The 16,766-nt window shown below is 47.7% G+C and overlaps 1 protein-coding gene across 1 annotated transcript; it reads right to left on the bottom strand.

The window, feature by feature from the left end:
* Nucleotides 1–357: 357 nt before the first annotated feature.
* Nucleotides 358–13,354, bottom strand: LOC143942234 (uncharacterized). The gene is made up of 3 exons (XM_077463483.1): nt 13,349–13,354; nt 8,256–9,480; nt 358–392 (listed from the first exon to the last, which is right to left on the bottom strand). Exons 1-3 carry the CDS (start codon nt 13,352–13,354, stop codon nt 358–360), a joined length of 1,266 nt encoding a protein of 421 aa, XP_077319609.1.
* Nucleotides 13,355–16,766: the final 3,412 nt, after the last annotated feature.

Below are 16,766 nucleotides of genomic sequence, written 5' to 3'. Positions count from 1 at the left end.
ATTCCCCTGCGTAAGCCTTGCACCCTGTCATGTATGTCCTACGCTTACGTTGCACTACAGCTACGTACATGTCTTAACACATACTCACGGATTGATTTATTTATGGTGGATCAATTTGATTTACATCTGGTGCAATCTTCCATGATTGGATCAATCACGGCCTCAGATCATGGTCCAATAGAGCTGAATGGTGATTAAATGAGTCTATTTTAGATGATAAAAAGGTCTTTGAAAAATTACATAATATATTAGTAGCATATTTTGAAACCAATATACCGGGTGAGGTGTCTAACCAAGCAGTGTGGGAAGCCCACAAAACAGTAATGAGAGGGGAACTGATTGCACAGGGCTCACGTATTAGAAAGGAGAAACAAAAGGAAATGACAGATCTCCTAGAAGAAATACATAAATTAGAAATTAAACACAAAATCAGTCAGAACCCAGGGGAGGCTGATAGATTGGATGAATTACGATTAAACTTGACTCAATGCTTAGATCAAAAAGTGAAAAATAAACAAAGGTATTTTGCCCATCGTTTTTACAAACAGGTTAGTAAGCGGGGAACTAAGGAGACAACAAGAGTCAAGACATGTCCACAATTTGGTAGTGAATAAGAAACAAATAACTGACACCCAAAAGATAGCGGCAGAGTTTTAAAATTATTACAAATTATTGTATGACATAGACTCGGTCTCGGCGGGGACAGGAGACGGAGGGGCTGGGGAAAAAAAAATCTGAGACTATGAGACTATTTAAAGGTCTCAGAGCTACCTGTTATCCTGACCCCAGCGCTAGAAGAAATGGAACAGCCAATAACAGTGGAGGAATTGAGTAGTGTAATAATGATGCTATCATTGGGCAAAAGTTCTGGCCCAGATGGCTTTATGAATATATATTATAAAAAGTTCTTGGCAGGTCTAATACACCCCCTATGTAATTATTTCAACTCTATTACTGTCAGGGCTGGCTTAGCCCTTCCTCCTCTGGGCTGGCCGCTCAGCTGTCGGCTAATTGCCAGATCTCTTCTCTTTCCACAGTTACCAGCTGTTCCCGATGATGCTCGTCTGACCTGTCTATTTAAAGCCTTCCTGCTCACTTTTTCATTTGCCTTCGTGTTGGTCACATCACAGGGAACCATCTCCTGCTGTTTGTTTCAAGACTGGCTTGCTGACATCTCACCTGGCTTCTTATCCTGCTTGTGGTTACTCTTCTTGGATCCCTGACCTCCGACCTGGCTGATTACACGATCTGGTTAATGAACTTTGGACTGGCTGACTACCTGATCTGGCTTCTGGACTCTGGCTATGCTTGACTATGTGTTTTTCTATTTACCTTTTTATTTTTATTAATAAACAAGTGTGATTTGATTGTACTTCTGTCTCAGTCTGTTTCATGGTTTCTGACAGTACGCGAAGGCCATGAATTCAGAAGATACAGTCAATCCACTTGTTGGTAATATTTTTTCCAGATTGGATGAGCAAGATCACCGCATGGATCAGTTTGCCTTGGCCCTGACACTCCTGTTGTTGACTTGTCTCAGATAGAGTAGCCCCCCTGGGAATTAATCCAGCATTGCGACTTCCTCATCTTCCTGCTCCTCCATGGCTTGATCAATGACATGACGCAATGCACTCTCCATAAAGAAGGCATAAGGTACCATGTCACTAATGGCGTCATGGCTGCCACTGACCAGTTTGGTGATATTATCAAATGACCACAGAAGTCTGCATGCGTCTTGCATAAGCAGCCACTGGCGCAGTGAAAAAAACCCAAGCTCCCCAGAACCTGTTCTGCCGCAGAGTTCATACAGGTAGTTGTTAACTGCACGTTTCTGCTGGAGCAGCCTATCAAGCATATAGAAGGTTGAGTTCCATCGCGTCGGGCAATCGCAAATAAGATGTCTGACCGGCAGATTGTGTCGCCTCTGAATTTCAGCAAGGCGAGCCATGGCCATGTAAGATCTTCTGAAATGGGCCGAGATTTTCCTTGCCTGCTGCAAGATGTCCTGCTGCAGCGCAGCAGAAGAGATGCTAGCAGCGGAAAAGGAGGAGTCAGCCGAGGAGGAGAGGGAGGAGGATGGAGTAGGAGGAGGAGAAGAAGAGGCAGGCCTGCATGCAATCCGTGACGGTAAAACCAAATCTACACGGGTGCCACGGGTTACATGCTTGACGGCCGTCAGAAGGTTCACCCAGTGGGCAGTAAAAGTTATATACCTTCCCTGCCCATGTTTGCTAGACCACGTGTCTGTGGTCAGATGTATCTTGGCACCCACACTGTGTACCAGAGATACATTCACTTTTTTTACGCTCGAACATTTGGCCCATGGGAGCCTGCCTTTTTGCAGAAAAACGTGAGGACGGCATGATGGAAGGTGGAATGGAGGACAATTGTGAGGAGAGAGGAGAAGGAGAAGTAGAAGATGAGGCTGGATGGTGAGAGCCTGCAGTGTGCTTTGTGGGTCCTGTTGCTCCCACTGGGCTCGGTGATGGCAGCTCATGTGCCTTCTTAAGGCGGTCATCCCTAGGTGAGTGTTGGGCTTACCGTGACTTATGCATTGACTGCAAAGATTGCAGATGGCAACACTATTGTCAGCAGTGGACACGTTAAAAAAAGCCCACACTGCGGAGCCATGTGCCGGCATCCTGTTTGCAAAATTTTATAACAAACTATTAAACATGATTTTTTTTTATTTTTTGCATCTTTTTTTGTTTGTTTAGCAAAAAATAAAACTCCCAGCTGTGATTAAATACCACCAAAAGAAAGCTCTATTTGTGGGAAAAAAATTATAAAAATTTCATTTGGGTACAGTGTTGTATGCCTGCGCAATTGTCATTCAAAGTGCATCAGCGCTGAAAGCTGAAAATTGGTCTGGGACTGAGGGGGGTTTAAGTGCCCAGTAAGCAAGTGGTTAAAAATGTACCAGTTGAAAATTACAAACAGATTCAACTTAACACAACAAACCTACACAGTCCCTGTCTTGTTTGCACCGCCTGTATACTGCTGTTCTGAGTATATAGGGCCTGGGGGCCACGCGCACTTCCTTTTTTTAATATGGGTACGGGGTTCCCCTTAATATGCGTACAAGACCCAAAGGGGCTGGTAATGGGCAGGGAGGGCTACCTATGCCATTTTTCTCAATGATTTTTAACCATATTGCAGGAACCAGATATAACATTAATACCACAAGCAGCTTTAAATGACGTTATTTCCGTTAAATGTCATTTTGTGCAGGGACTGTTCTAAACACGGGAAACACGTGGCACTTTACAGGCATACTACAGACACCCCCAGGCACCATATTTAAAGGAATATTTCACTTTTTTTCCACTTTAATCGTCATTAAAATCAGTGCTCCCGCCAAAACGGCCGTTTTTAAAACTTTTTTTTGCATTGACCCATGTCCCCTGGGGCAGGAGCCAGGTCCCCAAACCCTTTTTAGGACAGTATCTTGCATATTAGCCATTAAAATTAGCACTTTTAATTTCGAACGTTCGAGTCCCATAGACTTCAGTGGGGTTCTAACGTTCGTACGAATTTGGGGTCCGTTCGAAAGTTCTGGTGCGAACCGAACCGGGGGGTGTTCGGCTCATCCCTAGTGATTAAACTGACTGTCCCTGCTCCACACAGCGTCCTGTCCCTACACTAACAAAAGACAGCTGCAGAATCGGTCAGCAGTGCACTCAGCAATCAGCAGCACAGCAGTCAGCAGCAGTGCACCAGAACCCTATATACTGTAACCTATACCAGTCCTTAAAAGAACTTTTGTGGACCTAATAGCTAGTGATTTGTGTCACTACAGTCTGTCCCTGCTTCACACAGCAACCTCTCCCTACACCGACAAAAGACAGAATGTAAAATGGCATCCAGATCAGGTCTATTTATAAGGTAGGGGGGAATGTCCAATTGTCCATGTGCTGAAATGTTTCAATTGGCTGTCCTGTACCCCTTGATGAATGTGTCATCATGGGTCAAAGTTCTTTCACAATGTAAACGCATATGTCCGCTGCGCGAACAGCGACAGAAGTCCGCTGGTTTGGCAAATTGCGAACAGGCAAAATTTGCCGCCAGGCGAACCGCAAGGCCATCCCTACTTCTCACAACTTTAGTCATGATCTTGGCCTTTTTCACATTTGGGTTTGTGTAAGGTCCATACTTTGTATCCTAGTCTGTTCTCTTCAAGATGTATACCATCTCTACCAGCTTTGCAAAGGACATATTTGAGGCCTTATATCTTGTCCTAGATCGGGATCTGCCTTGCTCTGGGCTTTCATCATAATTTCTGCTCTCTGCAGGCACCTGCTGTGTCTCCACCATGTGCTCTCCCACTGCCCCGAAGGAGAAGAAGTGGGAAATACACTAGAAAGAAGGACAGGGGCGGAGTTTTATGCATGTGCAGTGTATATAAAGCATAACACGCGGGAGACGTATTTACAACCTGTGAGTGGAGGAAGGAGGATCGTAAAACTGAAGGTACAATTTTAATTTGGGGCATTAGTAGTTAGTGGCCTATACTGCTTATACTATATTATATTATTATTATATTAGATTGAGGCCTATATTGGGACAAGATTAGGAGAGTTTAGCCTGACAATAGGGTTTGTCTTGTGTTGTGTCTTGCAGATAAAATGGTAGATACATTTACTGACCCTGCCAAACTTCATTGACATATACAGGGAGCAGCCATGTCTCTGGCAAGTGACATGCAGAGAATACTCCAAAAAGCAGAAGAGGAAGGCAGCACTGGAGAAACTGTTGGACTTGGTGAAGCCGGTGTATCCCACGGTAGACATCAACTATTTGAAGGCCAAAATTGGTAGCCTGAGGAGCACATATAATAGGGAGCTCAAGAAGGTCCAGGATTCCATGAGCAGCAGTAGAGGACGTATATGTCCCCTAGCTGTGGTACTACGACAGACTGCGTTTTTTGTCAGACCAGAGTGAACCCAGGCCATCACTATCAACATCACTATCAACACTTCCTTCCACACTTCCTTCAACATTTCCTTCAACATCAGCTGAGGCATCTGAAGTCCAACCTGGGCCTTCCACCCAGGAAGAAGATGTGGAGGAGCCCAGCTTGAGCCAGGTATAGCATTGCTGAACATATTTCTTCTTAAAACTTGAATTATGTTAACTAGATGCTATTATTGATCACTAATTTCTGATTTAACAAAGTTGTTTACATATCTACAGACAGTAGTAGCCAAAAATGAGGAACAAGAATGAAAAATGCTGGGGTCAGAATGATAGTCTTTTCTATTTGTTAACATTCAATTTGCAACAGTCATGAGCTCGAAATTGTGTGTGATTTATGACCAAAAAACTAAAACTGTGTACCATTTTCATACACAGGAAAGTCTCAGCCAGGAGGAGGCCGTGGTGAGCAGCCTGACGGAATCCCAGGTTCCTTCCCTCCGCCTTCCAACCGAAAGGACCAGGAAGGCGAGGAACCCGGAGGAGTAAGCAACTGCTTTAATTCACAAAGCTACTGCGGTACTTACAACGACTGCTGGTGGCCCCGAGTCTTTGGCTGTGTGACAGCGAGTAAACTGGAATGTATGGAGGAAGACCAATGCCTCATCTGTGAGGAGATCATTCTTCAGGCCCTAAACAAAGGGATGAGGGGCCAACTCACAAATAAAAGCCACCTGTGTGAGTTGGACCATACTACTCCTCCACTCTCTCCAGTAAGACCACCAACACCACAGCCACCAACCCACCAGAGCAGCATGGAAGGAAGCATGGAAGGAAGTGCTGGGAGTTATTGCCTGGGTTTGGCGTGGTCTGGCAAAAGACGCAGGCTGTTGTAAGACCACAGCCTCGGGACATAGATGTCACCTGCTGCTGTTCTCGATCTCTCGGAGTCCTGGAAAGTATTGTGCTCCCTATTAAGTGGACTCCTCAGGTTACCAATTTTGACAGTCAAATAATTGATGTATACCCTGGGGTACAAAGGCTTCACCAATTCCAACAGTTTCTCCAGCTTTGCCTTCCTCTTTATTTTGTTATGACCCTTATTGAATGTCAATTTTTTTTGGACAAATACTTGGCTATGTATTTTACTTTAAAAAGGAAAGTTTGTTTGTGAGTAGGCAGGTGCATTTCAAAAGTATAATGTCAAAATATCCACTATCCACTTGGATGGCCAAAGACCAGAGCCCTTTTTACGATTCGGCACTGTGTCGCTTTAACTGACAATTGCGCAGTGGCTCCCAAACAAAATTTGCATCCTTTTTTTCCCACAAATAGAGATTTCTTTTGGTGGTATTTGATCACCTCTGCGGTTTTTATTTTTTGCGCTATAAGCAAAAAAATAGCGACAATTTTTAAAAAACGCATTATTTTTTACTTTTTGCTATAATAAATATCCCCCAAAAATATATAAAAATATATTTTTTCCTCAGTTTAGGCCGATTTATATTCTTCTACATATTTTTGGTAAAAAAAATGCAATAAGCGTTTATGGATTGATTTGCGCAAAAGTTATAGCGTCTACAAAATAGGGGATAGTTTTATGGCATTTTTATTGATATATATATATATATATATATATATATATATATATATATATATATATATATATATATATATATATATATATATATTTATGGTGTAGAGCCCTCTGACCGACACGGATAAGGATGAAAGACAAGGATAACATACACTCGCTTACTTGAAATGGACCTGAAAGTGTGCCCTGGTCTAACGTACGGTATACCAAAATAAGGGGGCATACCTTAAAATGAAATGAATATGAAATGGGTGAAATGAGTACTCATATGAGGAGTGTGCTAGAGTAAAGGCCTGATAAAGGGGACGGGTGGGCGGGTATCGCGCACCGGAACCGACGAGGAAGATGGGCGAACGGCTGATTATATATACCACCGGGCTCCACCCATAATTTCAGGCCACCATACTGGCCTTTCTATTTATGGTGTAGAGCCCTCTGACCGACACGGATAAGGATGAAAGACAAGGATAACATACACTCGCTTACTTGAAATGGACCTGAAAGTGTGCCCTGGTCTAACGTACGGTATACCAAAATAAGGGGGCAAAAACACTCAGGTAGGGGATGCATTTTATTGAACCAAGACTGTTACTGGGTAAGTTTGACAAAGGCCTGGGCCATCTCAATCTGCAGATTGGGTACGTAACGGGCAAAACAGGAGGACTTCCATCTACCCAACTTTTTGATAACATGGACCGGGACCCCTTGGCTGGAGGCCGTTGAAGCTGCCCCGATGCGAAATGAATGTCCTGAGTAGTGCGCAGGATTGAGGTGAAGGATGCCCAGGAGTATCCTGACATGCTCCATGAACTGGGCTGCGTTGAGAGGTTTTGAGTGAAAGGGTAGAAGTGGGCCAGTCCCTGGTTGATCGGCCAAAAGGGTCAACAAGCGGGTGAGGACAGTAACCGGACACCAGCGGTTGTAGGTCTTATAGAAGTGTATGTCCGTACCTGGGCCAAGCTGCTGTGTCTTGGAAACCGCTAAGTGTAAGATGAAATGGTCCTCGAACCTGACTAGATGGTGCTTGCACAGCATACGTGCCGAGGGGCTACTGCAGGTAAACTCGCCTGGCCGCAAGAAGCCGTAGAAGGCCAGATGTATGGCTGCTTGCAGGACGACACTGACATGGAGACCGAAAGGTGAAGAGGCCAGAATATCTGACATGTCCCTGAACACTTCGCCTGTGATAGGCAGCCGTTTGATGCTGGAAACCGGCCGACGCTTCTGAATGCCGCGCATGAGAGCCCAGACGGCGTGAAAGGTAAATAAGGAGGGCTTGGTAGGGTCCTGGAGGGACGTGAAGTGTTGTACCCCAGCCAAGTACAACCGGATTGTGTTGAAGGACAATGCCAAGTCTGAATGGCAGTAGGAAAGGAAGGCAAGGACTTGTTTGACCCGGGAGGACTCTGTATTGTGAGATGATGCGAAGCGACTAAAGGCCCTCCAGGCCGACTGATAGGCCTTGCGGGTATTGTCTGAGAGGGAGTGATCAATGAGTTGAGTCGCTGCTGACAAGTGTGGGGCTAATCCAAGATCAGTTGAGACCAGTCCGGGATAGCTGCTGATGTTGGTCCGGCTCCGGGTACCTGATCAAAAAATGAAACAAAGTTAAAGCGGGAGAGGGCATCCGCCGCCTGATTAAATTTGCCGGGAACAAAGGAACAATGAAGGTTGAACTGAAACAATAATGAGAGCTGGGTCAGTCGCCGCAGGAAGGACATAATCTGTAGAGACCTGGACCTGCCTTTATTAACAATCTCCGCAGTGGCCAGGTTATCTGTCGAAAAGACCACCGTCTGGCCCGACCAGCTGCGGCCCCAGGTGTGTGCAGCGGCTACAATGGGATATAGCTCAAACAGGGAGGACGTCTCAGTGAAGCCAGGAATAGCCAGTATCTGTGGAGGCCAGGGGGCTGCGAGCCAGAGGTTGCCAAAGATTGCTGCAAAGCCCGTGGAGGCCGCCGCGTCGGTCACCACCCGAGGTGAAAGGGCGGACACGGAGGGGACGAACAGGGACACTCCGTTCCAAGAAGATAGGAATTCCTCCCACATGGCTAGGTCTGCCATAGCCGCGGAATCCAGGCTGAGTACTTGCTCCGGGTCCTGAGAGTGGGATAATAAGGCTAACAGGCGTGACACGAACGAGCGCCCCTGGGGGATGATGCGCATAGCGAAATTAAGCATACCAAGAAGGGACTGAAGTTGTCTCTTGGTACAAGTCCTGGCATGAGTGAAGTCCCTCAGGACCGTCCTGATGCGGGTCAGTTTATCCGGGGGAAGGCTGGCCTGCATAGTGTTAGTGTCTAGGCTGACCCCGAGGAAGGTGATAGCCTGCGACGGACCCTCCACCTTGTGCTCGCCGATGGGGACATTAAGATTATTGAAGACTACCCTCAACTTACCCAGATCTCGTGGAGGAGAGCCGGGTGGCTCTATCAGCAGGAAGTCATCCAGATAATGAATGACTTCCTGACACTGAGCTACGTGTAACAAGATCCAAGCAAGAGCCTGCGCGAAGGTGTCGAAGAGCCAAGGACTACTCTTGGACCCGAACGTGAGTTTAGTGGCAAAGTAGTACCGCTGCCTCCACTTGATTCCATGCCAGCACCAGAGGGACGGATGGATGGGAAGAAGTTTAAAAGCGTTTGAGATGTCGGCCTTGGAAAGCCAGGTACCTGTGCCTGTTTTAAGAATGGCCTGGATGGCCATGTCTACCGATGCATATTTAAGGGAGAACTCCTCAGAGGGAATAAGAGAATTGAGGCTGGGAACCGTAGAGGAATGAGGCGCTGACAAATCATAAACCAATCTGAGTTTATTAGAGAACTTGCCCTTGACAAGCCCAATAGGGCTGACTCGCCAGGTGTTGAAAGGGGGCTGTACAAAAGGGCCGATGACAAAGTCCTGATCTAGCTCAGATTGCAGCAGTTGGTCGATGGCTTGTTCATCCGTGGCTGCTGACCGTAGGTTCTGGCATTCGTGCGTGAAGTGAGGGAGAGAGATAAGTCCAGTGTGAAAACCTTCCGTGAAGCCCTGGACGAGGAAGGCGGACAGTGAGGGGGTAGGGTGACTGGAAAGGTAGACACTAAGCCATGAAACATTGAGCCGGCTTAGTCAAGACCTTTTGAGCTGCTTGATCTCACACATGAGCCGGGGGTGAGCTCTATGACACTGGGTGCACACATGGAGCAGCCTACACTGACTGAAATTACACGACCCACTGTTGTAGTTGTTGCAGATCGGAGCACCGCCCATGGTCTTAACTGGGCGCCCTAGCTTATCGGTCTGTGGCGGGCGAGCTGGTGCTTGCAGGCCCTGAGAGGTACCCGAGGTAGATGGACCGTCGAAGGGCGGGGCTGCCACTGAGGTAGCGCACCAGGCCGCAGTATGTGTTGCTGACTGGCAGATTGCACACAGAGGGGACCGTAGCCCCGCGAAGTGGCGGCAGAACAGTTCGGTGTCCATGGTGCTCCAGTCCGTAGGGGTCTGGAACTGGGAGAGCCTGGCGGCTGCTTTAGCGGAGAAGGAGCGGTGGTAGTCATAGAATGAAAACCCGCCGTACTTGTACCCCAGGTCAACTACCACATGGAGGTACCGATCCAGCTCCTCCCACCTGCCAGGGGAGGCTGAGCAAATGATGTCCCTCATCATGCCGAAGGCCAAGGTAAACTCGGTGATAGAGAGTTTCCTGTTTAGTCTGGGATCCTTGGCTTTGAGGACCACTGATACGTCCCCCCAAGTATACGCCTTATTCTCTGCCAGCTCGTGAATCGAGATCAAAAGAGAAGCCAAATTGACGTCTTTGCCCTCTAAGATGTTCTTCCTGATGTTTGCTGACACCAAATGAGACGGGTACACTATTGGTGCACCTCCGGAGATACCTGCGGGAGGACTAACAACTGGCTGGGATGCTGGTACTGGCGGAGAAACAGAAGGGTGGGTCTCGAGGAGGGCCACTCGGCCCTGCAGATCTGACATCGAGGTTGTGAGGGACGACACCAGGGAGTGGAGCTGCGAGATAGAGGAGGCGATGGAGCCCAATGAGGCCTGCTGAGCAGAAGCCTCCACCACCGCGGGGGGAGGAAACAGGAGCCGGAAAAGCTCTGCCTTTCTGGCTGTTGCTGGAAAGGGCACACCCCTGCGTCTCAGCTCGGCTGTCAGCCTGGGAATGGTCCATGCTCTGAAGGCCCTTTGGCTGCCATTTTCTGAAACGGATGGAGACAATGGAGCCGTGAGGTCCTCGCTGTCAGCCTGGGACATGGTGGCAGAACGTGGGTCTGATGAGGCTACAAGCCCTCTGATCCGGGTTTTCTCCTAATACGGACCTAAGGAGGCACCGTCCGACCAGGTGCAGGCTGGACCTACTGAACTCGACTGACCTGAGGAGATGAAGGTGAAGTTTTTGTTTGAGACTCCCACCTAACGAAGGCTAGCTAACAGTGGAGGTGAGACTTCAGACATGAGATGAAAATGACACAAATGAAAGAAACAGATGAAATTTTTTCTCTTCTCTTCCCCCCTACCCCCTTTTATTATATATATATTTTTTTTTCGAATACTTTTTTCTTTTTTTCCTCTTTTTTTTTTTTTTTTTATCGCGAAATGAGGTTGACGAGCAAGGGCCCCCCGATAAGAATCCAACATTGAAGAATCAACTGGACTAGAAGCGGGAAGCGATACGTGACCGTGATATGAGTAAATCTGCCATGACAGAGATCCAAATCGCCATGCCACAAACTTGCGACCGAGCACGAAACGGAAACTGGAGCATGTACTGAAATGAGGCCATTCCTGGGGCACGCCGGGACGAATTGGTCCATGAATGTGAATTATTCGTACCGGAACGTGATAGGTGAAATGAAATGAAACCCATGACAAAGACTGGAATCAGAAGACGAGCCCATGCACCTAACAGATGAATCCTGTCTTTGGAGCATGTACTGAAATGAGGCGTAGCAGCTGGGCACACCGGGACGAATCGGTGCATCCAATAAATGCAACAAGATTCGAATCGGAGAGTAATAAGTGACAGAAATGATATCCCATGACAGAGACAGGAATCAACGACTGGACTGATGGTAGCAACAAAGAATCCGTCTCTGGCGCATGTACTGAAATGAGGCGTAGCAGCTGGGCACACCAGAACGAATCGGTGCATAAATAATATGCGACAGGATTCGAATTGGAGTGTAATAAGTGACAGAAATGATGTCCCATGACGGAGACAGGATTCAACGACTGAACTGTAGGTTTACCAAAGAATCCGTCTCTGGAGCATGTACCGAAATGAGGCGTAGCAGCTGGGCGCACCAGGACGAATCGGTGCATAGAGGAATGCGACAGGATTCGAATTGGAGCGTAATAAGTGACAGAAATGGTATGCCATGACAAAGACAAGAATCAGGGACCGTGCGTGAACCTGCGAGTGATTCAGTCTCTGGAGCATGTACAGAAATGAGGCCGAACCCTGGGGCACTTCAAAGCGAATCGGTGCACCGGAGGTGCGACAGGATTCGCGCCGGAGCGCGACTAGTGACAGAAATGATTTGAAACAGTAGAAATGACTGGGACTGAAATGATTGAAACGAGATGAAATGAGACACATAACATAATTGCGTGAATGAAGAGACATATTTGAACTGGAGCAGACCAAGCGAAACGTGCGGACTGTTTGCCTTGTCGTAACAAGCAGTCGGCTGTGAGTCGAACGATTCGACCGCTACAAATAGAAATGCTCGGGCAGTCGAACGGTTTCGAATGCCGTACCTGCGAATGAATCGCCTGACGTGGCGTAATCGAACGTGTCGAACGATGATAACGACTACATCGAAAGTAGAATACAGTGACATGCGTACGAGGCCACCGAAAACATTCGATATGAAAGAACCGAGCGGCTCGTGAGTACAAGCATGATGACGGTACATCGAAAACATAATGAAAAGAGGGTGCCGAAGCCCTACCTGCGACAGCCGGCCCGAGGCGTAGCGACAAATTCGATGGGTACGACGACACTCCGACGGCGAAACCTACGGACGCTGATGGACGAGACGGTTTGTCAAAAAATTGGAGACGAATAACGCGGGAACTGACGAACAGGCTCACTGCGTCTGGTCTGGATAGTCGGCCCTTGATATCTGACGTATCAGGTATCGCGCACCGGAACCGACGAGGAAGATGGGCGAACGGCTGATTATATATACCACCGGGCTCCACCCATAATTTCAGGCCACCATACTGGCCTTTCTATATATATATATATATATATATATATATATATATATATATATATTTTATTTTTTTTATTTTTTTTTAATAGTAATGGTGGTTATTAGCGATTTTTATCGTGACTACGACATTATGGCGGGCACGTCGGACACTTTTGGCACGATTTTGGGACCATTCACATTTATACACCGTTCAGTGCAATTAAAAATGCATTGACTACTGTGTATATGTGACTGGCAGCGAAGCGGTTAACCACTAGGTGTCGATGTAGGGGTTAAGTGTGTCCTAGGGAGTGATTCTAACTGTGGGGGGAGGGGCTGTGTGTGACACATCACTGATCACCGATCCTGAATACAGGGAGCTATGATCAGTGACAGTGTCATTAGGCAGAACGAGGAGATACTTGTTTACATTAGCATCTCCCCATTCTTCCTCACCGTAAGACGATTGCAAGTATCCCCGCGGACATCAAGTCCACGGGACCTGCAATCACGGTCACGGAGCTCCCGGCGGGTGCGCCGCCTGTTAAAGGACCACGTACAGGTACGTTAATCTGCCCTTCTGCCGCAGTATATCTGCGCAAGGTGGTCGGGAAGTGGTTAACAAGGGATACCAACATAGTTAACAAAAAATGTAATGTCCTGCGAGCCACCACTTGCTATAAGCCCAAAATAGGGTCTCTCAAATTACACTATAATTTTGAATCAGCAGCTAGCGTTGCACATTTCTCATAAATCATGCAAAGATCATCCAATATTCAAATATACACTGCGCTTTCAAACCTAAAATCCAAATAGTGAAACGAAAAAATGTGCTATATAACAACAGCAATAACGTGATAACGTGCTAAAATACATACAATATTCCAAATAAAGTGCTTTCATGCAGGATATGATAAAATGTCCATATAGTGAGAAAAAAGCAATCAATAAAATCCTTAAACCAATATAATGGTGAACCAAACTATAAAAATCCTTATATAAAAAAAAAATATATATACTGTATTTATCGGTGTATAACATGCGCCGGCGTAAAACACACACCCCAAGTTTAGGAGGGAATTTTAAGGAAAAAAACTTTTAGGAGGGAAATTTAAGGAAAAAAAAACTTACATTTAAATGCCCATCAATGCAGCCTTATCAGTGTCCATCTGAAGCCTTGTCAGTGTCATTTGCAGCCTTGTCATGCAGCCTGTCCATCATTGCAGCCTTGTCATGCAGCCTGTCCGTCATGCAGCCTGTCCATCATTGCAGCCTTGCCATGCAGCCTGTCCATCATGCAGCCTGTCCATCATGCAGCCTGTCCGTCATTGCAGCCTTGTCATGCAGCCTGTCTGTCATTGCAGCCTTGTGCATCGTTGTCCCCTCAGTGATGTCAGCTTTTATTTTTAAAAATGGTGCCGCCGAGATGTCCTGTGTATCTCGGTAGTTCTCGGCAGCTTTCGGCCGGCTTCGGCCGTACTCGGCAGCTTTTGGCCTCCTTCGGCCGTACTCTGCGGCTTTCGGCCGCTCTCGGCCCTTCTCAGCACCGTGAAGGGCCGAAGGCAGCTGAAAGCCGCCGAGAACGGCCGAAGGCGGGCAAAAGCCGCCTCGAAGGGTCGAAGGGGGCTGAAAGCCGTGAGAAGGGCCGAAGGCACCCAGAGCCCAAAAATCTATCAGAAAACGCGGAGGATCGGCGTATAGCATGCACCCGCAATTTTCCCCTGATTTTAAGGGGAAAAAAGTGTGTGGTATACGCCGATAAATACAGTATATATATATATATATATATATATATATATATATATATATATATATATATATACTGTATATATATATATATATATATATATATATATATATATATATGTTATACAGGACGCCAAGGTTGGGTCCTGGACGGGGGCTATGTAGTACCTGTATTCGGGTTGTGGTTCCTTTAATACGTCGGCAGAATGGCACGGCGGCAGAATGGCACGGGCAGGCATATGGGTGTATATATAAGTCCCTGCCTGCCCGCGGGTGGGGGGCCCGATCGGGCCCCCCCCCGGTGCCTGCGGCGGTCGGCATTCCTTCGAGAGCGATCCGGGATGAGGGGGCGGCCATTCATTCATGGCCACCCCCTCGCGATCGCTCCCGACGAATAGAAATCCCCCGTGACATCACTTCCTCTCCTGTAATGTAAACACAGGAGAGGAAGTGATGTATTCTCTCCTCCGTGTCGGTATTTTTCGTTCCGACACGGAGGAGAGCGGATCGATGAGTTGCACCAACACTCTACACACACAGTAGAACATGCCAGGCACACTCACACCCCCCCTTTACCCCCCGATCACCCCCCCAATTACCCCTGCCCCCCAGTCACAGTGACACCAATGTAATTTTTTTTTTTTTTTTTTTGCATTGGTGTCATTTGTGACTGTAATAACTGTTAGGGCAGTTAGAGTTAGCCCCCTTTAGTTCTAATGTACCCCCCTAACCCCCCAATAAAGGTTTAACCCCGTGATCACCCCCCGTCGCCAGTGTCACTAAGGCTGGGTTCACATTGCAGCGGTTTATGAGAACGAATGTGATTCGCACCGCACTGCAGTGCAAATCACATCCGATCTCTGTGCGATTCGAGTTCAGCCATTCGCCGCACCCGCCGCACCCGCCACACCCGCCGCACCCGCCGCAAATTCGCACGGGACCCTTTTTTTGGCCCGCAGCAGAATCGGATCGCATGGGTGTTCACACCATGCGATCCGAGTTTGCAGATCGCACTGCGATATGCGAACTGATCTGGGGGTGTCAGTAACATTTCACTGACACTCCCAGCAGTTCGCATAGGGCAGTGTGAACTGCCGCCGGGAGGCATGCGATGCGGGAACCCGCCGCGGATTCGCGGCGTTTCCGCATCGCTCCAGTGTGAACCCAGCCTAATAAGCGATCATTTTTCTGATCGCCGTATTAGTGTCACAGGTGACGCTAGTTAGGCAGGTAGGTATTTAGGTTCGCCGCAGCTTTTTATAGCGCCAGGGACCCCCATATACTACCGCATAAAGCCCCCTGATTGCCCCCTAGTTAACCCTTTCACCTGTGATCACCATATAACTGTTACAGGTGACGCTGGTTGGTTAGTTATTTTTTTATAGTTTCAGGGCACCCGCCATTTATTACCTAATAAAGGTTTAACCCCCTGATCACCCGGCGGGTGTCATTTGTGACTAATAACTGTTAGGGCAGTTAGGGTTAGCCCCCTTTAGTTCTAAGGTACCCCCTAACCCCCCCAATAAAGGTTTAACCCCGTGATCACCCCCCGTCGCCAGTGTCACTAAGGCTGGGTTCACATTGCAGCGGTTTATGAGAACGGATGTGATTCGCAACGCACTGCAGTGCAAATCACATCCGATCTCTGTGCGATTCGAGTTCAGCCATTCGCCGCACCCGCCGCACCCGCCACACCCGCCGCACCCGCCGCAAATTCGCACGGGACCCTTTTTTTGGCCCGCAGCAGAATCGGATCGCATGGGTGTTCACACCATGCGATCCGAGTTTGCAGATCGCACTGCGATATGCGAACTGATCTGGGGGTGTCAGTAACATTTCACTGACACTCCCAGCAGTTCGCATAGGGCAGTGTGAACTGCCGCCGGGAGGCATGCGATGCGGGAACCCGCCGCGCATTCGTGGCGTTCCCGCATCGCTCAAGTGTGAACCCAGCCTAATAAGCGATCGTTTTTCTGATCGCTGTATTAGTGTCACAGGTGACGCTAGTTAGGCAGGTAGGTATTTAGGTTCGCCGCAGCTTTTTATAGCACCAGGGACCCCCATATACTACCGCATAAAGCCCCCTGATTGCCCCCTAGTTAACCCTTTCACCAGTGATCACCATATAACTGTTACAGGTGACGCTGGTTGGTTAGTTATTTTTTTATAGTTTCAGGGCACCCGCCATTTATTACCTAGTCTCACTAGTGTACCCCTAAATTTAGGGGTGTCTACTTTCCAAAATGGGGTCATTTGGGGGGGGTTTGTGCCATCTTGGCATTTTATGGCCTTCAAAACTGTAAC

The sequence above is a fragment of the Lithobates pipiens genome, unplaced genomic scaffold (assembly GCF_037356315.1).
Source record: "Lithobates pipiens isolate NorthernLeopardFrog02 unplaced genomic scaffold, aLitPip1_a1.2 Scaffold_30, whole genome shotgun sequence".
NCBI classification, from domain to species: domain Eukaryota; kingdom Metazoa; phylum Chordata; class Amphibia; order Anura; family Ranidae; genus Lithobates; species Lithobates pipiens.
The sequence above is the reverse complement of the archived record's forward strand: the minus strand, read 5'-3'. Positions and strand labels throughout refer to the sequence as shown.

Bases quoted from the DNA above. Each gene is read 5' to 3' on its own strand.
- LOC143942234 (XM_077463483.1), bottom strand. The intron at 393-8,255 runs GCAGGTCCAGGT...TATTTCTTCTAG, and splicing joins TGCGGAGATTGTTAATAAAG to GAGATCTGTCATTTCCTTTT.